Source organism: Oncorhynchus mykiss, chromosome 13 (genome assembly GCF_057628025.1).
Source record: "Oncorhynchus mykiss isolate SJ-2025 chromosome 13, ASM5762802v1, whole genome shotgun sequence".
Classification (NCBI taxonomy): Eukaryota; Metazoa; Chordata; class Actinopteri; order Salmoniformes; family Salmonidae; genus Oncorhynchus; species Oncorhynchus mykiss.
In genome coordinates, this window is record NC_143034.1 from 41,939,025 (window position 1) to 41,965,557 (window position 26,533).

Sequence of the window (26,533 nt, forward strand, 5' to 3'; positions counted from 1 at the left end):
ATTAGCCTGGATGCCAATGGGGACGCCTATGATGCTGACAGCTCGAAGCCTGTTACTTTTTCTTTTAAGCCATGTTTTACCGTAGGCTAAACTGACATGCATACCTTTAAAAAAAGAAGCTTTATTGTCATTACTCACTGGTTTTAAAGAGATCATTTAGGGATAAATTGCACACATTAGGCCTATTTATTTATTATGCGCACTGATTTTCCGCGGCAGGTTCACGTGAGATGCAACATCAAAGGCTTTATTGCGTTATACACACCATCAGCAGCAACGCCTTGCAAATGTCAAGGCGTTGCAGAAAGAGGAAGATCAAGTGAGCTACACGACACACACAGTCAAGTGGTAAGTAAACCAGCTTCTCTTTTTTTTGGTAATGCAAGACGGGAGAATCTCCAGCCCGACTTTTGGTACTGCTTCTGCAAAGTGATGATGTCTCTGCGTGCTGGACTTATAAAGTGATTTTTTTTTTCTTCAGCTTGCAAGTTCCCACAAGTGCCTCACGGAGAGGTTTCAGTCGCCACGGGTTTCCAAAGAAGACAGTTGCGCGCAAAGGGGAATCATGAAGGACCAGAGCTGTACTGATGAAATTACACAAATCTTCCAGGAGGCTCCGTCGGCGAGACGAGCCCTGTTGGACAACTACGACAACCTGATGAAGGTGGCTGAATACTGCGAGAGCAACTACCTGCAGGTGAGATTGGAAGTTTAGTGCAGACATCGCATAGTTAATGTATAACTATGTCAGTGTTAGGACACTGCCTAAATTATGCCGTAGCTAGTAGACATGCCATAGCCTATCAATTACTTGTACAGTTGAACAAATGGCCCACAGTACCGTTAACTTCACAGCAAGGAGAGTAGGCTATTCAAATCTAGGCCCGACATTATTATTCGATCGATGAAAATAGTGAAAGAGAATGGGTGAATCTTTCACCTCATTCCATAACACAAATGTTATCACACAGCATATCCAATGAGAAAAATAATATACATTTCAACATAAGCTATATATGCAAAAGTATGTGGACACCCCTTCAAATTAGTGGATTCGCATATTTCAGCCACACCCATTGCTGACAGGTGTATAAAATCGAGCACACAGCCATGCAATCCCCATAGACAAACATTGGAAGTAGAATGGCCTCACTAAATATCTTGGTGACTTTCAATGTGGCACTGTCATTAGATGCACCCTTTCCAACAAGTCAGTTCTGTCAAATGTCTGCCCTGCTGGAGCTGCCCCGGTCAACTGTAAGTGTTGTTATTGTGAAGTGGAAACGTCTAAGAGAAACAATGGCTGTGAAGTGGTAGGCCACACAAGCTCACAGAACGGGATGGCCGAGTGCTGTAGTGCTGTAAAAATCGTCTGTCCTCGGTTGCAAACTGCCTCTGGAAGCAACATCAGCACAAGAACTGTTTGTCGTGATCTTCATGAAATGGGTTTCCCTGGTCAAGCAGCCGCACACAAACCTAAGATCACCATGCGCAATGTCAAGCGTCAGCTGGAGTGGTGTAAAGCTCGCCACTATTGGACTCTTGAGCAGTGGAAATGTGTTCTTTGGAATGATGACTCACGCTTCACCATCTGGCAGTCGGACATACGAATCTGGGTTTGGCGGGCGCCAGGACAACGCTACCTGCACCAATGCACAAAAAGGGTTCTTCAAAGGGTTCTGCTATGGGGACAGCCGAATAACCTTTTTAGGTTCGAGATAACACCTTTTTTTCCCGAAGCGTGTACACTCTTAGAAGTAAAGGTGCCTGGAAGAACCTTTTGGGTCGCCACACCGGCGGAGCCTTTCCAGTTCGAAAAGGTTCCTTGAGGAACCCCCCTGAGAAGGGTCTTCGAGGAACCCCTGTGTAAATGTTCAACCCGGAATCTTTTTGTGATGGGAGGGGTTCAACCTTTTTTAATAATAAATACATTGTATATTGTTCCACCATAAATGTGTTGCTACATTGAACCATTCAAGGTTCCTCCAAGAACCCCTCAAATAACCGAAGGTGCAAATATGAGCCATTTACTAGCAAAGGTTCCTTGCAAATCCATGGGGTTCCTCGAATCACCACTAATTCTAAGAGTATAGGCTACAGCGTGGCCAAAGTGGTTCCTAATTCGGCTTCTTAAATTACTCTTTACGTATTGATCAATGGAGATCATTTTTTTGGGCCACCAAGCCAAAACTGTTGCAGTGATATAATTTAAATTGTGATGGTGAGTCAAAAACAATGTTTGATTTCACCAAATTTTAACATTCTGTGATTAACAGCACATGTTCAGCTTCATGAAAAATGTTTTCCTATCTCAAGTGGTAAAACAAGTGCCTTTCTTCAGCGTAGTTAAATAATGAAAATAAAATAAAAGTGCCCGATTTAAATGAAAACTGTACAACGGTCCACAGTATGTCAAAGTGTAGGTCTGTGTCTTGTGCTTCCAATGAGTGTTTATGCTATTACTATACTACTATTGTCACGCCCTGACCATAGAGAGACCATGTTTCTTTATGGTGTAGTAGGTCAGGGTGTGACGAGGGGGTGTTCTAGTTTAATATTTCTATGTTGGTGTTTTGGTTTGGTCCCCAATTAGAGGCGGGCTGGTAATCATTGCCTCTTAACTGGGGATCATATTTAAGTAGCTATTTTTCCCACCTGTTTGTGGGATTTTACTTTGTGTTTGTGCATCACCTAGTCACGTTTTGTTGTTTGTTTATTTTTTTATATATTATTTTGCTTAAGTTTTACTTGATAATAAAGATGTGGAACTCTACGTGCTCTGCGCCTTGGTCCAGTTCTTACGACAACCGTGACAACTATATGGCTCTACAGTGGATTTTTAGCAGTGTTATGGTGCTTTCGTAACCAAGTGGGAAATGGGAATTTACCACGTCTGGGAAATATCCACTTGAACGACCCTCCAACTGCTAATTCCTAGTTAAATCTGCCATGAATCCCCCTGTGACAAAGGGAATGGAATCTTGTTGTGTGCAACATGGAGAGACAATTGAATGCAAGATCCACAACAACCTTTCAATTGTTAAAATCTAATGGTAACGGGGTGGAGGTGTTATGCTCGACACGCTCAGTTTTTCACCAGAAAACATGGTCTTAAATTAATCACTAATCACGTTAAATAAATAATATTCAGAAATAACTTTGTCAAAGCAAAGTAATCACTAGGGCTTTACAATAATGTTTTAAACTTGGCAGTATTTTTTTTTGTTGGGGGGGGGGGGGGGGGTTAGTGGGTTAAAATCTTCCTAGAAGTCACAGGGGTGGATGGAGGGACATTTTGGCACTTGAGCATTTCTCATTTGTAATGAGCATTTCTCACAAATAATCCATCCACCGGACATGTGTGGCATATCAAGGATCTGTGCACCTTGTGCTGGGGACAATAAAACGGCACTCTAAAATGTGCAGTTTTTTTCACACAAGACAATTTCAGAGATGTCTCAAGTTTTGAGGGAGCGTGCAATTGGCATGCTGACTGCAGGAATCTCCACCAGAGCTGTTGCCAGATAATTTAATGTTAATGAAAATGAATCTCCGATGTCATTTTAGAGAATTTGGTGCTATGTCCAACTGGCCTCACAACCGCAGACCACGTGTATGGCGTCGTGTAAGTGAGTGGTTTGCTGATGTCAACTTTGTGAACAGAGTGCCCCATGGTGGCAGTGGGTTATGGTATGGGCAGGCATGAGCTACGGACCAAAAACACAATTGCATTTCATCAATGGCAATTTGAATGCACAGAGATACCGTGACGTGAACCTGAGGCCCATTGTCGTGCCATTCAACTCCTCATGTTTCAGCATGATAATACTTGGCCCCATGTCGCAAGGATCTGTACACAATTCCTGGAAGCTGAAAATGTCCCAGTTCTTCCATGGCCTGCATACTCACCAGACATGTCACCCATTGAGCATGTTTGGGATGCTCTGGATTGACGTCCATGACAGCATGTTCCAGTTCCCGCCAATATCCAGCAACTTCACACAGCCATTGAAGAGGAGTGGAACAACTTTCCACAGGCCACAATCAACAGCCTGATTAACTCTATGCGAAGATGTGTCGCACTGCATGAGGAAAATGGTGATCACACCAGATACTGACTGGTTTTCTGATCCACGACCCTACCTTTTTTTTACAGACCAACAGCTGCAAATCTGTATTCCCAGTCATGTGAAATCCATAGATTAGGGCCTAATTCATTTATTTCAATTGACTGATTTCCTTATATAAACTGTAACTCAGTAACATTTTTTCAAATTGTTGTATGCAGCATTTATATTTTTGTTCAGTAAACATTAAGAAACATTCCTGTCAAAGAAAGAGGAACAGATTTGTTTACGTAGTCAGAAGTACTCATACTCATCTTGAAAGCTTACAAAAGTGACAAGGAGCATTTCGGTGCTTGTATTCTAATCCAGTGTGCACCCTGGGAGAGTGATGCTGCTAGATTGGGCATTGTCGAGATGAGCAGGAAGAAGTGCACTTCTGGTGAACACCCATCTCCTTCAAATATTTCAGTGTAAAGAGAGCATTTCATTGTGAAGAGAAACACAATTGAGTGCATCCTAATTGGTTGTGCCTGCATGTGACGCGTGTCTCTGTCGGGCATTGGAGTCTGAGAGAGAAATGGTGTTCATCTGAGCACAGCAAGTAACACAGGAAGTCTCTGTGCATCTGTGTCTACAGTACATGTAAAGTGAGCATGTACAGTATATGTGAAGTGTAAAGTGAGCGTGTACAGTATATGTGAAGTGAGCGTGTACAGTATATGTGAAGTGTAAAGTGAGCGTGTACAGTATGTGAAGTGTAAAGTGAGCGTGTACAGTATGTGAAGTGTAAAGTGAGCATGTACAGTATGTGAAAACTGAGCGTGTACAGTATATGTGAAGTGTAAAGTGAGCGTGTACAGTATGTGAAGTGTAAAGTGAGCGTGTACAGTATGTGAAGTGTAAAGTGAGCGTGTACAGTATATGTAAAGTGAGCTTGTACAGTATGTGAAGTGTAAAGTGAGCGTGTACAGTATATGTAAAGTGAGCGTGTACAGTATGTGAAGTGTAAAGTGAGCGTGTACAGTATGTGAAGTGTAAAGTGAGCGTGTACAGTATATGTGAAGTGTAAATTGAGTGTGTACAGTATATGTGAAGTGAGCGTGTACAGTATGTGAAGTGTGAAGTGAGTGTGTACAGTATATGTGAAGTGTAAAGTGAGCGTGTACAGTATGTGAAGTGTAAAGTGAGCGTGTACAGTATATGTAAAGTGAGCGTGTACAGTATGTGAAGTGTAAAGTGAGCGTGTACAGTATGTGAAATGTAAAGTGAGCGTGTACAGTATGTGAAGTGTAAAGTGAGCGTGTACAGTATATGTGAAGTGTAAATTGAGCGTGTACAGTATATGTGAAGTGAGCGTGTACAGTATGTGAAGTGTGAAGTGAGTGTGTACAGTATATGTGAAGTTTAAAGTGAGCGTGTACAGTATGTGAAGTGTAAAGTGAGCGCGTACAGTTTATGTAAAGTGAGCGTGTACAGTATGTCAATCAATCAATCAAATGTATTTTATATAGCCCTTCGTACATCGGCTGATATCTCAAAGTGCTGTACAGAAACCCAGCCTAAAACCCCAAACAGCAAGCAATGCAGGTGTAGAAGCACGGAAGTGTGAAGTGTAAAGTGAGCGTGTACAGTATGTGAAATGTAAAGTGAGCGTGTACAGTATGTGAAGTTTAAAGTGAGCGTGTACAGTATATGTGAAGTGTAAAGGGAGCGTGTACAGTATGTGAAGTGTAAAGTGAGCGTGTACAGTATGTGAAATGTAAAGTGAGCGTGTACAGTATGTGAAGTGTAAAGTGAGCGTGTACAGTATGTGTGAAGTGTAAAGTGAGCGTGTACAGTATGTGAAGTGTAAAGTGAGCGTGTACAGTATATGTGAAGTGTAAAGGGAGCGTGTACAGTATGTGAAGTGTAAAGTGAGCGTGTACAGTATGTGAAGTGTAAAGTGAGCGTGTACAGTATATGTGAAGTGTAAAGGGAGCGTGTACAGTATGTGAAGTGTAAAGTGAGCGTGTACAGTATGTGAAGTGTAAAGTGAGCGTGTACAGTATGTGAAGTGTAAAGTGAGCGTGTACAGTATATGTGAAGTGTAAAGTGAGCGTGTACAGTATGTGAAGTGTAAAGTGAGCGTGTACAGTATATGTGAAGTGTAAAGGGAGCGTGTACAGTATGTGAAGTGTAAAGTGAGCGTGTACAGTATGTGAAATGTAAAGTGAGCGTGTACAGTATGTGAAGTGTAAAGTGAGCGTGTACAGTATGTGAAGTGTAAAGTGAGCGTGTACAGTATGTGAAGTGTAAAGTGAGCGTGTACAGTATATGTGAAGTGAGCGTGTACAGTATGTGAAGTGTGAAGTGAGTGTGTACAGTATATGTGAAGTTTAAAGTGAGCGTGTACAGTATGTGAAGTGTAAAGTGAGCGCGTACAGTTTATGTAAAGTGAGCGTGTACAGTATATGTGAAGTGTAAAGTGAGCGTGTACAGTATGTGAAGTGTAAAGTGAGCGTGTACAGTATATGTGAAGTGTAAAGTGAGCGTGTACAGTATATGTGAAGTGTAAAGTGAGCGTGTACAGTATGTGAAGTGTAAAGTGAGCGTGTACAGTATATGTGAAGTGTAAAGTGAGCGTGTACAGTATATGTGAAGTGTAAAGTGAGCGTGTACAGTATATGTGAAGTGTAAAGTGAGCGTGTACAGTATGTGAAGTGTAAAGTGAGCGTGTACAGTATATGTAAAGTGAGCTTGTGCAGTATGTGAAGTGTAAAGTGAGCGTGTACAGTATATGTGAAGTGTAAAATGAGCGTGTACAGTATGTGAAGTGTAAAGTGAGCGTGTACAGTATATGTAAAGTGAGCTTGTACAGTATGTGAAGTGTGAAGTGAGCATGTACAGTATGTGAAATGTAAAGTGAGCGTGTACAGTATGTGAAGTGTAAAGTGAGCGTGTACAGTATATGTGAAGTGTAAAGTGAGCGTGTACAGTATATGTGAAGTGTAAAGTGAGCGTGTACAGTATGTGAAGTGTAAAGTGAGCGTGTACAGTATATGTAAAGTGAGCTTGTGCAGTATGTGAAGTGTAAAGTGAGCGTGTACAGTATATGTGAAGTGTAAAATGAGCGTGTACAGTATGTGAAGTGTAAAGTGAGCGTGTACAGTATATGTAAAGTGAGCTTGTACAGTATGTGAAGTGTAAAGTGAGCGTGTACAGTATGTGAAGTGTAAAGTGAGCGTGTACAGTATGTGAAGTGTAAAGTGAGCGTGTACAGTATGTGAAGTGTAAAGTGAGCGTGTACAGTATGTGAAGTGTAAAGTGAGCGTGTACAGTATATGTGAAGTGTAAAGTGAGCGTGTACAGTATGTGAAGTGTAAAGTGAGCGTGTACAGTATGTGAAGTGTAAAGTGAGCGTGTACAGTATATGTGAAGTGTAAAGTGAGCGTGTACAGTATATGTGAAGTGAGCGTGTACAGTATGTGAAGTGTAAAGGGAGCGTGTACAGTATATGTGAAGTGTAAAGGGAGCGTGTACAGTATATGTGAAGTGTAAAGTGAGCGTGTACAGTATGTGAAGTGTAAAGTGAGCGTGTACAGTATGTGAAATGTAAAGTGAGCGTGTACAGTATGTGAAGTGCAAAGTGAGCGTGTACAGTATGTGAAGTGTAAAGTGAGCGTGTACAGTATATGTGAAGTGTAAAGGGAGCGTGTACAGTATGTGAAGTGTAAAGTGAGCGTGTACAATATATGTGAAGTGTAAATTGAGTGTGTACAGTATATGTGAAGTGAGCGTGTACAGTATGTGAAGTGTGAAGTGAGTGTGTACAGTATATGTGAAGTGTAAAGTGAGCGTGTACAGTATGTGAAGTGTAAAGTGAGCGTGTACAGTATATGTAAAGTGAGCGTGTACAGTATGTGAAGTGTAAAGTGAGCGTGTACAGTATGTGAAATGTAAAGTGAGCGTGTACAGTATGTGAAGTGTAAAGTGAGCGTGTACAGTATATGTAAAGTGAGCGTGTACAGTATGTGAAGTGTAAAGTGAGCGTGTACAGTATGTGAAATGTAAAGTGAGCGTGTACAGTATGTGAAGTGTAAAGTGAGCGTGTACAGTATATGTGAAGTGTAAATTGAGCGTGTACAGTATATGTGAAGTGAGCGTGTACAGTATGTGAAGTGTGAAGTGAGTGTGTACAGTATATGTGAAGTTTAAAGTGAGCGTGTACAGTATGTGAAGTGTAAAGTGAGCGCGTACAGTTTATGTAAAGTGAGCGTGTACAGTATGTCAATCAATCAATCAAATGTATTTTATATAGCCCTTCGTACATCAGCTGATATCTCAAAGTGCTGTACAGAAACCCAGCCTAAAACCCCAAACAGCAAGCAATGCAGGTGTAGAAGCACGGAAGTGTGAAGTGTAAAGTGAGCGTGTACAGTATGTGAAATGTAAAGTGAGCGTGTACAGTATGTGAAGTTTAAAGTGAGCGTGTACAGTATATGTGAAGTGTAAAGGGAGCGTGTACAGTATGTGAAGTGTAAAGTGAGCGTGTACAGTATGTGAAATGTAAAGTGAGCGTGTACAGTATGTGAAGTGTAAAGTGAGCGTGTACAGTATGTGTGAAGTTTAAAGTGAGCGTGTACAGTATGTGAAGTGTAAAGTGAGCGTGTACAGTATATGTGAAGTGTAAAGGGAGTGTGTACAGTATGTGAAGTGTAAAGTGAGCGTGTACAGTATGTGAAGTGTAAAGTGAGCGTGTACAGTATGTGAAGTGTAAAGTGAGCGTGTACAGTATATGTGAAGTGTAAAGTGAGCGTGTACAGTATGTGAAGTGTAAAGTGAGCGTGTACAGTATATGTGAAGTGTAAAGGGAGCGTGTACAGTATGTGAAGTGTAAAGTGAGCGTGTACAGTATGTGAAATGTAAAGTGAGCGTGTACAGTATGTGAAGTGTAAAGTGAGCGTGTACAGTATGTGAAGTGTAAAGTGAGCGTGTACAGTATGTGAAGTGTAAAGTGAGCGTGTACAGTATATGTGAAGTGAGCGTGTACAGTATGTGAAGTGTGAAGTGAGTGTGTACAGTATATGTGAAGTTTAAAGTGAGCGTGTACAGTATGTGAAGTGTAAAGTGAGCGCGTACAGTTTATGTAAAGTGAGCGTGTACAGTATATGTGAAGTGTAAAGTGAGCGTGTACAGTATATGTGAAGTGAGCATGTACAGTATGTGAAATGTAAAGTGAGCGTGTACAGTATGTGAAGTGTAAAGTGAGCGTGTACAGTATATGTGAAGTGTAAAGTGAGCGTGTACAGTATATGTGAAGTGTAAAGTGAGCGTGTACAGTATGTGAAGTGTAAAGTGAGCGTGTACAGTATATGTAAAGTGAGCTTGTGCAGTATGTGAAGTGTAAAGTGAGCGTGTACAGTATATGTGAAGTGTAAAATGAGCGTGTACAGTATGTGAAGTGTAAAGTGAGCGTGTACAGTATATGTAAAGTGAGCTTGTACAGTATGTGAAGGGTAAAGTGAGCGTGTACAGTATGTGAAGTGTAAAGTGAGCGTGTACAGTATGTGAAGTGTAAAGTGAGCGTGTACAGTATGTGAAGTGTAAAGTGAGCGTGTACAGTATGTGAAGTGTAAAGTGAGCGTGTACAGTATATGTGAAGTGTAAAGTGAGCGTGTACAGTATGTGAAGTGTAAAGTGAGCGTGTACAGTATGTGAAGTGTAAAGTGAGCGTGTACAGTATATGTGAAGTGTAAAGTGAGCGTGTACAGTTTATGTGAAGTGAGCGTGTACAGTATGTGAAGTGTAAAGGGAGCGTGTACAGTATATGTGAAGTGTAAAGGGAGCGTGTACAGTATATGTGAAGTGTAAAGTGAGCGTGTACAGTATGTGAAGTGTAAAGTGAGCGTGTACAGTATGTGAAATGTAAAGTGAGCGTGTACAGTATGTGAAGTGCAAAGTGAGCGTGTACAGTATGTGAAGTGTAAAGTGAGCGTGTACAGTATATGTGAAGTGTAAAGGGAGCGTGTACAGTATGTGAAGTGTAAAGTGAGCGTGTACAGTATGTGAAGTGTAAAGTGAGCGTGTACAGTATGTGAAGTGTAAAGTGAGCGTGTACAGTATGTGAAGTGTAAAGTGAGCGTGTACAGTATATGTGAAGTGTAAAGTGAGCGTGTACAGTATGTCAAATGTAAAGTGAGCGTGTACAGTATATGTGAAGTGTGAAGTGAGAGTGTACAGTATATGTGAAGTGAGCATGTACAGTGTGTGAAATGTAAAGTGAGCGTGTACAGTATATGTGAAGTGTAAAGTGAGCGTGTACAGTATATGTGAAGTGAGCATGTACAGTATGTGAAGTGTAAAGTGAGCGTGTACAGTATGTGAAGTGTAAAGTGAGCGTGTACAGTATATGTAAAGTGAGCTTGTACAGTATGTGAAGTGTAAAGTGAGCGTGTACAGTATATGTAAAGTGAGCGTGTACAGTATGTGAAGTGTAAAGTGAGCGTGTACAGTATGTGAAGTGTAAAGTGAGCGTGTACAGTATATGTGAAGTGTAAATTGAGTGTGTACAGTATATGTGAAGTGAGCGTGTACAGTATGTGAAGTGTGAAGTGAGTGTGTACAGTATATGTGAAGTGTAAAGTGAGCGTGTACAGTATGTGAAGTGTAATGTGAGCGTGTACAGTATATGTAAAGTGAGCGTGTACAGTATGTGAAGTGTAAAGTGAGCGTGTACAGTATGTGAAATGTAAAGTGAGCGTGTACAGTATGTGAAGTGTAAAGTGAGCGTGTACAGTATATGTGAAGTGTAAATTGAGCGTGTACAGTATATGTGAAGTGAGTGTGTACAGTATGTGAAGTGTGAAGTGAGTGTGTACAATATATGTGAAGTTTAAAGTGAGCGTGTACAGTATGTGAAGTGTAAAGTGAGCGCGTACAGTTTATGTAAAGTGAGCGTGTACAGTATGTCAATCAATCAATCAAATGTATTTTATATAGCCCTTCGTACATCAGCTGATATCTCAAAGTGCTGTACAGAAACCCAGCCTAAAACCCCAAACAGCAAGCAATGCAGGTGTAGAAGCACGGAAGTGTGAAGTGTAAAGTGAGCGTGTACAGCATGTGAAATGTAAAGTGAGCGTTTACAGTATGTGAAGTTTAAAGTGAGCGTGTACAGTATATGTGAAGTGTAAAGGGAGCGTGTACAGTATGTGAAGTGTAAAGTGAGCGTGTACAGTATGTGAAATGTAAAGTGAGCGTGTACAGTATGTGAAGTGTAAAGTGAGCGTGTACAGTATGTGTGAAGTGTAAAGTGAGCGTGTACAGTATGTGAAGTGTAAAGTGAGCGTGTACAGTATATGTGAAGTGTAAAGGGAGCGTGTACAGTATGTGAAGTGTAAAGTGAGCGTGTACAGTATGTGAAGTGTAAAGTGAGCGTGTACAGTATATGTGAAGTGTAAAGGGAGCGTGTACAGTATGTGAAGTGTAAAGTGAGCGTGTACAGTATGTGAAGTGTAAAGTGAGCGTGTACAGTATGTGAAGTGTAAAGTGAGCGTGTACAGTATATGTGAAGTGTAAAGTGAGCATGTACAGTATGTGAAGTGTAAAGTGAGCGTGTACAGTATATGTGAAGTGTAAAGGGAGCGTGTACAGTATGTGAAGTGTAAAGTGAGCGTGTACAGTATGTGAAATGTAAAGTGAGCGTGTACAGTATGTGAAGTGTAAAGTGAGCGTGTACAGTATGTGAAGTGTAAAGTGAGCGTGTACAGTATGTGAAGTGTAAAGTGAGCGTGTACAGTATATGTGAAGTGAGCGTGTACAGTATGTGAAGTGTGAAGTGAGTGTGTACAGTATATGTGAAGTTTAAAGTGAGCGTGTACAGTATGTGAAGTGTAAAGTGAGCGCGTACAGTTTATGTAAAGTGAGCATGTACAGTATGTCAATCAATCAATCAAATATATTTTATATAGCCCTTCGTACATCAGCTGATATCTCAAAGTGCTGTACAGAAACCCAGCCTAAAACCCCAAACAGCAAGCAATGCAGGTGTAGAAGCACGGAAGTGTGAAGTGTAAAGTGAGCGTGTACAGTATGTGAAATGTAAAGTGAGCGTGTAGAGTATGTGAAGTGTAAAGTGAGCGTGTACAGTATATGTGAAGTGTAAAGGGAGCGTGTACAGTATGTGAAGTGTAAAGTGAGCGTGTACAGTATGTGAAATGTAAAGTGAGCGTGTACAGTATGTGAAGTGTAAAGTGAGCATGTGCAGTATGTGTGAAGTGTAAAGTGAGCGTGTACAGTATGTGAAGTGTAAAGTGAGCGTGTACAGTATATGTGAAGTGTAAAGGGAGCGTGTACAGTATGTGAAGTGTAAAGTGAGCGTGTACAGTATGTGAAAAGTAAAGTGAGCGTGTACAGTATATGTGAAGTGTAAAGGGAGCGTGTACAGTATGTGAAGTGTAAAGTGAGCGTGTACAGTATGTGAAGTGTAAAGTGAGCGTGTACAGTATGTGAAGTGTAAAGTGAGCGTGTACAGTATATGTGAAGTGTAAAGTGAGCGTGTACAGTATGTGAAGTGTAAAGTGAGCGTGTACAGTATATGTGAAGTGTAAAGGGAGCGTGTACAGTATGTGAAGTGTAAAGTGAGCGTGTACAGTATGTGAAATGTAAAGTGAGCGTGTACAGTATGTGAAGTGTAAAGTGAGCGTGTACAGTATGTGAAGTGTAAAGTGAGCGTGTACAGTATGTGAAGTGTAAAGTGAGCGTGTACAGTATATGTAAAGTGAGCGTGTACAGTATATGTGAAGTATAAAGTGAGCGTGTACAGTATATGTAAAGTGAGCGTGTACAGTCTATCTGCCCATTTCTATGTGAGTGTGAAGGAGTGCACATGTAAGGGTAGGCTCTACTTCCTCATGCTCTTTGGCAGGCGTGTGCAGTCTTTTGTCAACCTAGTTGTTAGGTGATGCTCTAAATACTGTAGGTAGCCTGCTGGAACCTGTCTGATCGCAACACAGCAAATTGGACAGTGTTACCCAGTGTTGATTTCTCAGTGTAACCTTTCTAGGGTTGATTCAGGAGTGAAATGAACTCTCGTGGTGTAAAAGAACCCCAGTGTTGATGTTAAGAACCAGTGTTGAGTGTGAGTCATTCTGTGATTTCCCAGCATGCTCCCCTGCAGCTCAATTTTGGGGGATTGTCTTTAGTATCTGTGTTTTTGCATGTTCATTTCTTGATTTATTAATCTTGTGCTACACATAGATAAATAGCATACAGTTTTCTCAACTGCCGGTAATCCAATCACTGAAATAGTTGTTCCAGTTTAAAGGGTTTAGGTGGGCTCCTTTATCAATGTTTCTAACCCTGGCAGTCATTCTGAATGCGGGTTGCAGGTGAATAAAAATTCCAACTGTTGGCTGTCCTAACTCTGGCTGGATTCCAATAGGAATTACATAGCACTTTGCAAGCCAGCATAACATGACTTGCAGGCCTGATGTGGCCTGTAAACCAGAAGGTTCATAACACCACTGTTTTGGGGTGAAACATGGCCCTCAAAGTAAGTCCTTATGATATTCTGAATTGAATGTATTGTCCTAAACAGTTTAACAGTAGGAACTCAGTGAAGTCCACAGGACTGAGAATGAATGAATTTAACAATCATGTCTCTGTCACTAACAAACACAGTCATTACATCGGCTGATGTAAAAAAGGGCTTTATAAATATATTTGATTGATATAACACTGAAATTATTTTGGGGTCATGGCTTAGTGGCTTTGAATTACTTCTTTTTGGCCATCTGTGGGTAGAAGTTTTGTATAAATTTAAGGGGGATACCTAGTCAGTTGTACAACTGAAATGTGTCATCCGCCTTTAACCCAACCCCTCTGAATCAGAGAGGTGCAGGGGGCTGCCTTAATCGACATCTTCGGGGTCCAGGGAACAGTGGGTTAACTGCCTTGTTCAGACAGATTTTTACCTTGTCTGCTCAGCGATTCGTTCCAGCAGCCTTTCAGTTACTGGCCCAACGCTCTACCACTAGGATACTTGCCGCAGTTAACCCACTGTTCCTAGGCCGTCATTGAAAGTAAGAATTTGTTCTTAACTGACTTGCCTAGTTAAATAAAGGTTTAAAAAAAAAGTGGTCTATGGTTATGTTAATTAAAGTCTGAGCACATCTGCTGCTATTCATGAAGTCTTTGTAAAACCGTACAAAAGAGCACGTGGCAACTACCGTGACTCATAATGTCCAACGCTGAATGACCTTGTCAAGAGATACAGACCTATTAGTGTAATGGTTAGAAATTCTTTATGAGGTGTTATTGTATAACACTAACAGGGTCAGCACTAAGCTCAGTGTTAATTTAACGCTCAAAAGTCTGGACCTGTATAGACACTTTCCCAGTGTTAAACTTAACACTGTCAGTGTTGATTGAACGGAGAAATTGCTGTGTACATTCACCACGAAATGAAATAGAATTGTGAACGCAGCGCTCAGGCTGTTTCTTCCAGGCTAGTAAATAGGTGCTTTCACTGTCTATCTAAAAAAAAAAAGAAGGGGTAATGTGTTCATCACTGAGCTGTCGAAGACTGTGTGTGTGTATTTTGATATTATGGGAGAATTAGATCAGGAAGGCATTCTACTGTGTGAGGAGGAAGTGAGAGGTCTTATTGCACTGCTCTTCTCAGACACGTCAACAGAATTCTATGACATATAACTCTGAAAAATCTCATCTCACATTGTCAATGTCAAAATCACATGCTATTATTATCATGGTTGTTATGATCCCCAAGTTATCATACTATATTTGTGACATGAGCATCCTTTTTTCACGACTGTCTCCCCGTGTCTCGCTCTCTGTCTCTCTCTTTCTCTCCCTCTCTCTTTCTTTCTCGCTCTCCCTCACATTAGGCAGGTGCGGATGCGGTCAAGGCCCTAGAGGAGACTAAGAACTTTACCACCCAGTCTCTGGCCAGTGTGGCCTACCAGATCAGCACCCTGGCCTCCAACGTCCTCAAGCTGCTAGACGCACAGAACTCCCAGCTCAGACACATGGAGTCTTCTGTCAACCTCATCGGACAGGTACATCATCTCCACACCTTTTTTTTTGTCACTAGCATGTCTCCATACACGCTTGTGGGTTAGGCCACGATTCAGTTTCAGGAAGAGAACACAAGCATTCACCCAGATGTTAGCAGCAGTGGTGGTTGGTGCCGTTTAAGGTAAGGGAGGACCCTTTTTTTCATGAGCATGGACTAATTTCTATTACAGGATATTGGATGACTGTCATTCATATTCCATTCACCCAGCTCAATGTAACATCAATAGGTTTAGGCTACTACACGATACTCAAATTTCCCCTATACGCATCATGAGGTTGCTACAACTTAGCCTATGAATGAGAGTTTACAACGTAGGTGCACAGGTCGAGAGAAATTTGAATAGTCAAGGTGACAGACATTAATACATTCAATACTGCCTTGCACACCCTTGCCTGTATCTAGTTTATCATTAGTCCAACAGTTGCAAACAAGAGTTTCTATAGGACAAATTCAGGAATCTTTGTACCCGTTTAGTTCCGTTTGCTTCCGTTTACGAAAAGTTTTTCAACAGAATCGGTGGAATTTCTACACCCCTGATCACACGCAAACACCGTTTACTCTCATAGCAGCCACTCACAAACAGCATGATCACTTTTCTCTTTGTATATGTAATCTGCATCTATGTAATCTCCTCCTCTCACATTTCCCCTTTACTTGTGGACTTCAGTGCAGAACACATCAACTGTCATCAGAAGCCAAACCTTCTTTTCATAACTGCTAACCGCTAAACACAGCCTAGATCATCGTCACCAAATTTTAATAGTCAACATAGCTACTAGAACTAACACGTTAGTAAACCCACTACAATCATGCACTACAGTGTACAGTCAGCAGCAAGCAGTTTAGCACACTGGCAAGCCCCGGTTGCAAAACATTTATAAAACCAAAAGCTTACCTTAACTTGGAAGAGTTCTTGTGTTGGATAGCCATAGCCAGCTACCTAACATAGCATCCCAATCTGTTTGAGCCAGTTGTTTGGTAGGCTAAACTAGTTAGCTGCATTTGCTTGCTAAGTAAGTGAAAGTGAAAAAAACAACAATTCAATATAGCTAGCTCTAGATTCATTCTGTGATCCTTTGATTTGGTGGACAACATGTCAGTTCATGCTGCAAGAGCTCTGATAGGTAGGAGGACGTCCTCCAGAAGTTGTCATAATTACTGTGTAAGTCTATGGAAGGGGGTGAGAACCACGAGCCTCCTAGGTTTTGTATTGAAGTCAATGTACCCAGAGCAGGACGGAAGCCAGCTGTCCTCTGATTACTCCATGGTGCCACCCTACAGAGTGTTGTTGAGGCTACCGTAGACCTTCATTGCAAAACAGTGTGTTTTAATCAATTATTTGGTGACATTAATATATTTAGAATAGTTTCATTTATTTAAAAAGGATAACTTTTTTGGTGTTTCACTATTTTTATTTTGATCAAATTCACTGAGGAGGATGGTCCTCCCCTTCCTCTTCTCAGGCGCCTTCACTGGTTAGCATGCTAAAAAGGAAGATTTGCTTGCTTGAACCCAGGCTTTAGAATGAGGAGGCCCATCAGAGTTAGTGACTGGACTGAAGGGGCACAAAAAAAGGAAATTTGATTTCATGAGTCACCCTCCGTCCGGGTTGATGCGTTGTTGCACCTAGATCAGCAGGGTTCTCTGAGTGTCAATGGTACCCACTGTGCCAATTGTCTTTATTCCTTTCCCCCTCCCTCTCGTCCTCCTTTTCCTCTACCCCTCCTTAACCTCTACCCTTCTACCCCTCCCTCCACCCCACCATCCCTTCCTTCCTCCCCCTCATCTCCTTACACCTGGTGCTCAGCATATGAAAGCTGCAGGGTCTGCCTCTTCGCTGATCTGGGCTGGTTTCCAGGGACTCTTTGGGGACCCTGGCCTTCTTCCATGCAGAATAGCGGAATTCTCCATCCCCAGTACACCGCGTGCCCCCCCCCCCCCAGCTTACTCTCTTACACCAGCACAACTGTCCCCCGCTGCCCCCCCATCCACCTCTCTGTAGCCCCACTGTTCCCCGCTGCACCCCCTCCCCTCCCCCTCTCTGTAGCCCACTGTCCCCAAAAGCTGGCACAGACCCCAGGCATTCCTGCATGCTCCGTGCCCAGCATTATCATACAGAACCAGGTCACCTGAGGAGGGGGTTGAGGGTGGAGGGGTGAGTGGGTTGAGGGGCTACAGAGTGAAATTTGACCTTCAACACAGAGCATCATTGGGGCTGGGATGGAATGAAAGACCCCAATGTTCTCTGTTCTGAGCGTTCCTTCCTGCGAACCTCTGATTGATGTCCTCCATTGTCTGCTGGCACCCGTGAAGGGTCCCTAACAACTGTATACTAAATGATAGGGCTCACTTGAAAGAGGGTTTGAGAATATTACCACTTTCGTTTATGAGCTATATTGAGCCAATGATGTTGCCAGAGAAAGGGTACCACGCTATTCCATCCTGTATGGATTATTTTGTATTTTGGAGGAAAAAAAAGATTTACCAGAGGAAAGGAATTAATAATAGCACATCCTCTGCCCCTTGTCTTGCAGACAGTGGACATGCACAGAGAGAAGGTGGCCCGGAGAGAGATCGGGGCTTTCACCACAGCCAAGAGGGTTCCCCGCAGCCACAAAATAATCCCCCCGGCAACAGGCAAGGAGCCCAAACCCAAGTACACCCGTAGTCCCATCGCCTACTCTGACCTGGACACACTGGGACATGGCATGAAGGTGAGACTGAGTGTTCAAGTTCAAGCGCAATTACTCACATGTTTTACCTCACATTCCCAGGACATTAAAAAGGCCAAAGGCGCAAATACTTTCCCTGCACGTGTCTTACTATACAGCTACAGAACTGTACACTACTGTATGTTGCAATCAATATTCAATAGTAATGCTGGAAATTACTGATGTGGAAATGTCATTTCTCTTTGGTGAAAACAGCTTTTTAAAACCTGGGTTGTGTCACCAGGGTACTGTGGTTGGAGTCCAAAGGCTCCGTAGGTTTCCTTAGCTCTCAAGACAAGCCGTTTAAGATGCAGCCATGATTTTTGTTTTACCACCCTGCCTCTCGTCTACACCACATCCAGTTAGAGAGGAGCAGCTTGTTGCGTAAGGCTGACCTCGATTAGCGCACGCACGCACACACACACACACACACACACACACAGAACAAGCAGCCAGCCAGCCACTGTGCACCGTGGGAAAATGGCTAGACACACTAATTAGTGCTGCCAAGGCTCAGCCGCTTCATTGATGCTCCAACACAATTCGCTCATCTACAACACACACACACACACACATAAACGACCTCTTCCTTTTCACTCTGCTCTCCCTTTGTCTCTCTCTCTCTCTCTCTCTCTCTTTCTCTCTCTCTATCTATCGCTCTGTCTCACCGCATCCCCACAGGATTCTGGTAAGCTGATGGGGAAAGCAGGGTCATCAAAACGCAAACATGGCGGCACAATCAGGTATGATGCTGACACAGCTGACTCCATGTGATTGCTCTGCTCTCACACTACCAGTCTAACTGTAACTGTTTCACTTCCTGTAAAAGTCCTTCGGACAGGAAGCCGAGTTTCCGCACATCCTCTGTGCTCAGTGGTCCACGAAAACCCCTTGTTCAACTTTTATTCGAGACCAGAAACATCAGCAAAATAAATGTTTAAAATAATTTGTGTGAGCTTGTGGGTAGGATTGGGGAATGTATTCATGGCTAACCACACCTCCTGTCCAGTCATGTTTGTTGTGTTCATTCAGTCGGGGGTTGAATGATTGGTAAGAGGGAGATTTACTGTGGACAGGAGAGAGCGATTACAGAGCTTTCACATTGTGATTATGCCAAGAACAAACCAGGAAGTATAGAAATCAAATGTGCAGGTGTCATTTGCACCGAGTAGCATATTCAAACTGTTTCGCGAGAGAAGAGAACAACGTCTCACTGTCATTGTGCGCGAGTGCGATTTGAAGCTTTCTGCATGTTTCTCACTATTTATGAGTTGATAGAGCTGGTCTGTGTGATGTCCAAGTGTCAGCATTTGTGATAATGCTATGTGACGCTTAAGGGCTGTGTGTGTGTTTTCAGCAGGAGCACTTCCAGAGCACCCCCAGAGCCTGTCCAGTGTCCCATAGCCCCCTCTCTGTCTCGAGGGGCGTCCCTCACCTCTCTCAATGATCGCTCCATTGGGTAAAAAACACTTACTGGAAACACAGTTTTACTGTACACATGTAAGATTTGACACTTACTCCCAAACACTGTAGAATATCTCCAACCAGACATGGAAATATACCTCTAGCTCACTTTGACGTTGCCCTCCCCTCCTGTAACAGGTCCAGCTTCGGCAAGGCCGTGCCTCCCCCCGTGGTCCCCGGCTGGCCCGCGTCACCTGACTCTGACATCATCACCACCCTGCTGGAGGAGGCCCCGCCCCCACCACCGCCCCTGTCTCTGATGGAGGATGGTGACGCCGCCATGACAGCTGCGGCCCCTCTTCCTCCTCCTCCCATGGCGCCTCCTGCCTCCTCTCTGGATGTCCCTCCGCTGGCCCCCACCACCACAACCAGCACCCCTGAACCTGCCCATACCAGCCTAGCCTGCATCCCCCCTCCCCCTGCCCCACCCCCACTGGAGACTGGTAAGTGTCTGTATCACATTTCATTATGAATTTTCATACATTTTTACAAACTATTTGTAACTAGCGTACATACTGTTAGTAATTGACTGTAAACGTATTGTATGAGTAACTAAAGTACAGTAACATGTCTTAAACTGAATATCACACTCAATATCAAACACCCTGGCGGGAAATATCGCTTGTTTTTTGTGTTTCCCACACTGTGAGACAGCTTTAGCACACTGCACAGCACAGTGTAGGAGAGGAAATGAGAACACGTTGTGTGCAGACAGACACCCAGAGAAATGCGCATGCTGACACGTCTAGAGGCAGGAAACCAGGAACTGTGATACTTGTGCCTGCACTGTGATACTAAGAAATAGATCCTTTTTTTCCCCCCTTAGTTGCATGATTGTGTTACTGATTTCACACGGTATGAAACGCTGAATATCAACTTAAGCAGATATTCTTCAATTAATATTCTCTTTTCTCAGTGGCTGAAGAGAACAGCTTCCCGCCCCCAATGCCACCACCATCTGACGAGCCTCTCCCGCCACCAGCCAGTGAGGGCCTGGAGCTCCCTGACCCACCCCCTCCACCGAGTGATGAAGTGGATGAAGGTGAAAGGAGTGGAATGTGTCACACTGTACTTTTAATGGTCTTTCAACAAGTGGTTTTGAAAGGACTCTTGAATGAGACCTCGCATCCATTTCTAATGCCGTAAAGGATCTGATTTGTTGAAATGTTGCTTATCTGTTTGTTTAGTTTAGCTGTCTGTCTGGGGTTTGTCGGTTTGTCTGTCTGTCTATGCAGAGCATGCTCGCTGATGCTGATCTTTGGTGTTTTCCTGTCCTTATATCTGTCTGCTTCTTCTTGACCTGTGACCTGTCTCTCTCCGGCTCAGCTCTGCAGCCCAGGCGGCCTCGTGTACGTCGTCACCCCCCCAGCTCGCGCTCCATGTCCCTCAGGGTCCGCACGGGCCCTAGCTCTCGCTCGCTCTACACTCGCTCGCTCTTCCTGCCAACCATCCAATCACGTAAGGCCACTTTGGCAACCCCCCCCGCATCCCAGGTCCTGCCCCCTGGCTGTAGTCCAATATGGCCTCATGACTTAGTATTACTATACCAATCATTAGTTTGTGAGGAGCTGAACATGGCTAATGCAAAACTGGTTTAATATTACACCACCGTTGTTTAGGTTTATGATGCATGATGAAAGTTCAAGCCTTGCTTAAGCAATAGTGTTAGCTTAGTGCCGGCGTTAGCATTTGGGCCGTCATTGTAACTAACTATTTGTTCTTAACTGACTTGCCTGGTTATATAAAGGTTCAACCAGTAAATAGATTTCAATAAATGTGGAGTCCCCTCTGAAGACCCATTTTGGCTGATCTGATGTTACCTTTCTCCGTCACCCATTCCTACCTCTCCCTCTGTGACCTTACCGCTCAGTCATGATCCCTCCTCACCCTTCATACCCTCCTCCTCTCGCCCCTCCCGTGTCGCTGAGCCCCCTGTCCAGCCTGCCCGCCCGCCTTGATCACCTGGGTAAGTGGAGACTGTGTGAGACCTCAATACACCCTCCAGGCCACTGTCCAAATTACTGCATCACTGCTACTGCTGCTGCTATTGCTGTTGAGTCTACTGTGTTGGAAGGTAAAGCCATGGACAGATCCTGTCCTCTAGAAGTGCGCCAGACACTGGGTTGGTAACGTCTTTTGTTTTGGCTTTTCAATGTAACAGATAACACATTATGTGGAGAAAATAGTTTCAAAGAAGCTAGGTACTGTAAATGGATTTAAACAGTCCTCGGGAACAAGTTATACACTGTGGTTTTGATAGACTTTGGAACAAGAATGACTTGTATGGGAAGTGGTGCAGCCTATCAGTTTGGGTTTATATGCCTTTTTGCCCAATCCTGTAGATCTGGTGATCCCAGCCCCGCCTCCTCCACCTTTTAGCGACAGTGTGGGTGGCTTCGATGATGTCATGCCACCCCTACCTCCCCCTGCTGATTATGACACGACTGGCCCTACAGACTTTTTAGAGAAAGGTATGATAGTTCTCCATGCACATTCACCAATGGATAAATTACTAAATGCTGCCATGGCCCAAATTGCATGCATACTTCTACAGTACTTATTCAATGTCTGACCAAGTAATACCATTCAAATTTGGCCTGTGTTTCTGTGGTGTCTTGGTTGTCTCATTGCAATTCACTTTCCCTCCCAGTGGTGGCGCTGTACAGCTACAACTCAGGGAAGCCTGGCGACCTGATGTTCCAGGAGGGAGAAGTCATCTACCTGATCAAGAGGAATGAAGACGGCTGGTGTGAGGGAACGCTCAACGGAGTAGAGGGATTCTTCCCTGGGAACTACGTAGATTCCTTCACCAACTAAGATATTAGACCACTTAAAGGTAGACTCAGCGATATGACGTATATGCAGAAAGTAAACAGCACAGTGGGTCAATTTCCGCGACAAGTAAGAGTTTTGAAGCCCGAGGCTCAACTTGTCCTCTGTTTTGGTCTTGTGGCTACCTTGTTGTAAAAGCGTGAAGCGCACCCGTGCACGTGCGCAGATACCGTGTGAGAGCGGAGTCGTGCATCTCGGCTTATCGCAATATCTGCGGTGCTGCTCGTGGCAATGTCATTTCGCTTAGTCTACCTTTTTAATATGAAGTGAAAGTCGGCTCTGTCCACAAACAACCCCTAACCCTAAACCCTAGGTCTACCTAGGCACTTTATGTTGATCAGGAAGAATTGAACGGGTGCAAACATACATACTCACATCATTGGTATAAGAAATAACTATTGTAGCTTTATCTGTCCCTTTGATAGGCCAGGTGGAATTTCAATCATATTGCCTGTCAGGTATAGAGTTTGGGGCTAGTGGTTGTTGAGTTGTTTCTTGACGGTGACGTGGTCAACTGTAGAAAGACCTCTACTGACCCCTACTGGTCATAGTAATATGAACGGAAAATAAGGCAATGATGACAGGACTCTGAAATATAGCCACTATATGGCGCGGTGGGCTAGTTATATATTACCAAGAGGGTCACTAGGTAGGACGACTTAATACCTGCTATCTTTCATCCAAGACTAGATCAAATATAAAAAGTCAGCTTGCTTATTAACCATTGAAGGTAGTGAATACTTGGGAAATGCTTTGCAAGTTATACAATAGCTCTATGTCCCGTTCAGTATTGTTTTACAAGTACTGTAGTACCAGTATATGAGCTACTGTTGTGCTCAGTAGGACAAGCCCTAAACGCTGTATAATGATGTGGTAAAGTTTCTTCCGTTTTTTTTTTTTTGTCAATGTGACCAGCCACTGTTTGCTGCTGCAGTTTTTGGCTCTGCAGGATGATATTGGTCTCTTAATTAGACTTGCACTAATATATTTTGTAATATTCAAACTCAGATGAAATAATATATGGATTATAGAGAACATTTCCCGGAGAAAATATGTGTATGAATTCTGTTACGAGGTGAAAATATTTGACTGGCAGTGAGGTCATATGAGATTGAGAAATGTAAAAGTGATTTTAAACTTGTTAATGTGGTCAGTTAGTTTCATTTTTGATGTTTAGTGTATCCTTTGAGGTTGAACAATGTTTCATTTTACATGTCTGTCAATAAAATGCGTAGCTTTTCCAAATCAAACTTCCTCAAGTTCTCATGCTTAATCTAGAGACCAACTATAGAACAAAAGACTACTACTGCGTGTGCCATGAAGAGCGTTATAAGAGGAGGAACAAACTAAGTCCATGTCATTTTGTTGCCTGAAACGATAGGTCTTATTCTAATGCTAAGACAACATGATACAGTAACACTGTGCCTTTAAACAGAAACGGACTGCTATAAAACTGTCACCTTAACCCTCAGTTCAATAGCACACCCTTTGCCAGATAAGACACACAGACATTACAGTACACATACACTCAGGTCTTCTATATTCACACACACACACACACACACACAGTACCCATAGGTTCAGGTCCTTATTGATTTCCGTTGAATTCCCAGGTTCACTGAAAGCGGCCTGCTGGCTTTAAGGTAAGATAAAGTTCATTTGGATTTATATGTTTACATTTATATGTTTATAATATGACTATAGGTCAACAGAACGTTGTTGGCATGAATGTGGGACACATATCTACTCGGACAGACTGAATTGAATAGGTTCTTCTTGGTGTTGACTTCTTTGTGTTGTACACACTGACTGTGCGGTTAGTTATGCTATTCTTTGGAAACTTGTTCTTTCACTCCACTTCCACTTGTGTTTTTTTTATCCACTTGTGATTTTATCCACCTGTGGACTTATTAACATGAGATACTATCACCTGTGAGTGCCTCTCGATCAAGCCACAGACGGCCATAAACAACCTATTTATATAAACACACCACAGCTTTACAGTAGAATGCCGATACTACCTGTAGCTTGATACTGACCAATTCAAATTGAGCGTGACAGACGTTTACATTACATTTTCGCTGCAACGCTCTTTCTTTTAAAGTGCAACTAGTCTCTGGTAGCTGACATTTGGTTCTGAGTGTGGCAAAGGTACTGTTTCCTGAGTCATGTTTATGACCGTTGTGGAAAAACATGATTTCACTAGTGAAGTCACTTCACTCAGATGAAGTTTTACGTGTGTCCAGAGTTTCAAGTTCCCTGGTGTCCACATCACCAACAAGCTATCATGGTCCAAACACACCAAGACAGTCACGAAGAGGGCACGACAACACTGTACCCCCGCACATTTCTTTAACACTTTTTTGGGGGTTACTACATGATTCCATGTGTTATTTTATAGTTTTGATGTCTTCACTAGTATTCTACAATGTAGAAAATAGTCAAAATAAAGAAAAACCCTTGAATGAGTAGGTGTGTCCAAACTGTATATATATTTTTTTATTCTGGTTTCTCAGGGGGTGCTAAAGCACCCTCAGCACCCCTACTTCCCGAGGCTATGCCTGTTTCAAGACATCCACTATCATCCCCGTGCCCAAGAATGAGAAATGAACTGAACTGAATGACTATCGACCCTTAGCCCTCACCTCCGTCACCATGAAGTGCTTCGAGAGGCTATTCAAAGACCACATCACCTCCTCCCTCCCAGACACACTCGACCCTGTCCAATTTGCCTACCGCCCCGGCGTCTACGGACGAACACCGTTGATTATTCGATTGGGAGGACGAAAAGGAATGTCAAAACTATGGTGTTGTGTGTTTGTTCTTGCAGGTTTCTACTGAGGTGTGCGGGTGTTAACGTCACAAGATGCCGATACAAGAGTCTTTTTACTTTTTAGAGTAAGAGTCCCATTCCTGTCCATATTCATATCAGTCTAGGCACACACACACACACACACACACACACACACACACACACACACACACACACACACACACACACACACACACACACACACACACACACACACACACACACACACACACACACACACACACACACACACACACACACACACACACACACACACACACACACACCAAAATGGACTTTGCCTGTGTCTGGTCATGTGCTCCTACAGCGACGAGAAATTCCACAAACCAATTACATGATCTCCCCTTAGAATCTTCATCCCGATGATCACATTTGGCATCACCATCATCTGCTGCACAGCCTTTTGTAAGGCCTTCCACCGGGCCCGCCAGGAGCAACTGGACCGGGAGGAGAGACGAGACAGGCCCTCCATCTACGTCATTCCCTTCCCCGCAGTATCTTATGACAGCGAAGACATCCACAGGCCTCCTCGCTACAGCACCTCAGAGTTCTCCAGCCCACCTCCGGCCTACAATGAGGTATTAGTCCATCCTAAACACGAGGTACAAATTGTACTGTTCAATAGGGTTTACAACTTTACAGTACATTTTTATTCACACTTTTTGGGGGTAAAACACTGGACTGTATTGTAAGTGTTTTTTCATCTCAATGCTTCTAGTCTATTCATCCAATCTCATTTTGTCTAGGTGGAGATGAAGCCAGACTTTATCCACCCAGAGCTTCCTCCAGCCTACTCGGAGGTCTCCAACGCGCCTGTTTTCCCCCTGCAACCTTACTCGGCGTCTCCTGAACCCCACTCCCAACCATAGGACCGTACCAGCTTAGGAAGCCTGCGAGGGGGAGGCCTGAAGCCACAGACTAAGGGATAAATGACACAGAATATGGCACATACTGTATGTGGAGTGGGGATTCTGAAGCTGGATATGTACATGTATACCACAGAGACTTGGTCCTTGGGATTGTTCAATGGGGACGTGAGGTGGAAAGTTTGGAGACCATAAGGAAAAGCAAGTGTTTCGACACCTATGAAAGTGTGTAACTGTAAAGCAGAAGTAGGGGACAAGAGATTGAATGGGGTTGCGTAGTAGCTATAGCTACCAATCTGTACATACCAGTGTGTAAATATATATACATCTTTCAAATTTTATTTTTCAAGGTGCCATGGAACTTCTGTAACATGGTAAATAAAGTCTGTTTTCGTTACCAAAGATTCAATCTGTCCTACATTGGTCATGTCTGATGCTGTAACACATCGTCCGTGCTCTTTGGCCAGATAGGTTACATAACATAACCAGGAAGCTGTTCTGTAAAACACTGGTAAGATATTGAACAAACAAACTGAAAGAAATGTACTATGTGATGGACATGACAGTTTTTGGCATTCCTCTCGGCTATAAACATGTTATTTCCTCTTACTCCAGTTGCCCAATCAAATATCCTGACATGAATATGAACAAGTCTTTGGCTGATGGTGTGTAGTGTACTAAGT

General features: G+C 43.1%; 2 protein-coding genes across 11 annotated transcripts; both read left to right on the forward strand.

Moving 5' to 3' along the window:
* On the forward strand, nt 1–23,401 carry LOC110486141 (abl interactor 1). Of its 7 annotated transcripts, none has more exons than XM_021557519.3 (12): nt 1–348; nt 482–697; nt 14,954–15,124; nt 17,679–17,858; nt 18,537–18,598; nt 19,213–19,314; nt 19,458–19,762; nt 20,236–20,361; nt 20,646–20,777; nt 21,190–21,285; nt 21,662–21,790; nt 21,970–23,401. In XM_021557519.3, exons 1-12 carry the CDS (start codon nt 196–198, stop codon nt 22,134–22,136), a joined length of 1,839 nt encoding a protein of 612 aa, XP_021413194.2. In that variant the 5' UTR covers nt 1–195; the 3' UTR covers nt 22,137–23,401. The 7 variants fall into 7 exon arrangements, with proteins under 7 accessions (XP_021413194.2, XP_021413197.1, XP_021413196.1 ...); XM_021557520.3 differs by having other exon boundaries at nt 99–348; nt 19,216–19,314; XM_090196223.1 differs by lacking the exon at nt 1–348 and having other exon boundaries at nt 351–697.
* On the forward strand, nt 23,195–26,263 carry si:dkey-283b1.6 (uncharacterized). Of its 4 annotated transcripts, none has more exons than XM_021557527.3 (4): nt 23,195–23,794; nt 24,982–25,049; nt 25,334–25,562; nt 25,731–26,263. In XM_021557527.3, exons 2-4 carry the CDS (start codon nt 25,018–25,020, stop codon nt 25,851–25,853), a joined length of 384 nt encoding a protein of 127 aa, XP_021413202.1. In that variant the 5' UTR covers nt 23,195–23,794; nt 24,982–25,017; the 3' UTR covers nt 25,854–26,263. The 4 variants fall into 4 exon arrangements, with proteins under 4 accessions (XP_021413202.1, XP_021413200.1, XP_090052352.1 ...); XM_021557525.3 differs by having other exon boundaries at nt 23,564–23,794; nt 25,334–25,586; XM_090196226.1 differs by having other exon boundaries at nt 23,630–23,794; nt 24,668–25,049; nt 25,334–25,586.
* Nucleotides 26,264–26,533: the final 270 nt, after the last annotated feature.

Bases quoted from the DNA above. Each gene is read 5' to 3' on its own strand.
- LOC110486141 (XM_021557519.3), top strand. From the start codon at position 196: ATGCGCACTGATTTTCCGCGGCAGGTTCACGTGAGATGCAACATCAAA. The intron at 15,125-17,678 runs GTACATCATCTC...CTTGTCTTGCAG, and splicing joins CTGTCAACCTCATCGGACAG to ACAGTGGACATGCACAGAGA. The intron at 20,778-21,189 runs GTAAGGCCACTT...CTTACCGCTCAG, and splicing joins CCTGCCAACCATCCAATCAC to TCATGATCCCTCCTCACCCT.
- si:dkey-283b1.6 (XM_021557525.3), top strand. From the start codon at position 25,018: ATGCCGATACAAGAGTCTTTTTACTTTTTAGA. The intron at 25,050-25,333 runs GTAAGAGTCCCA...ATCTCCCCTTAG, and splicing joins GAGTCTTTTTACTTTTTAGA to AATCTTCATCCCGATGATCA. The intron at 25,587-25,730 runs GTACAAATTGTA...CATTTTGTCTAG, and splicing joins TAGTCCATCCTAAACACGAG to GTGGAGATGAAGCCAGACTT.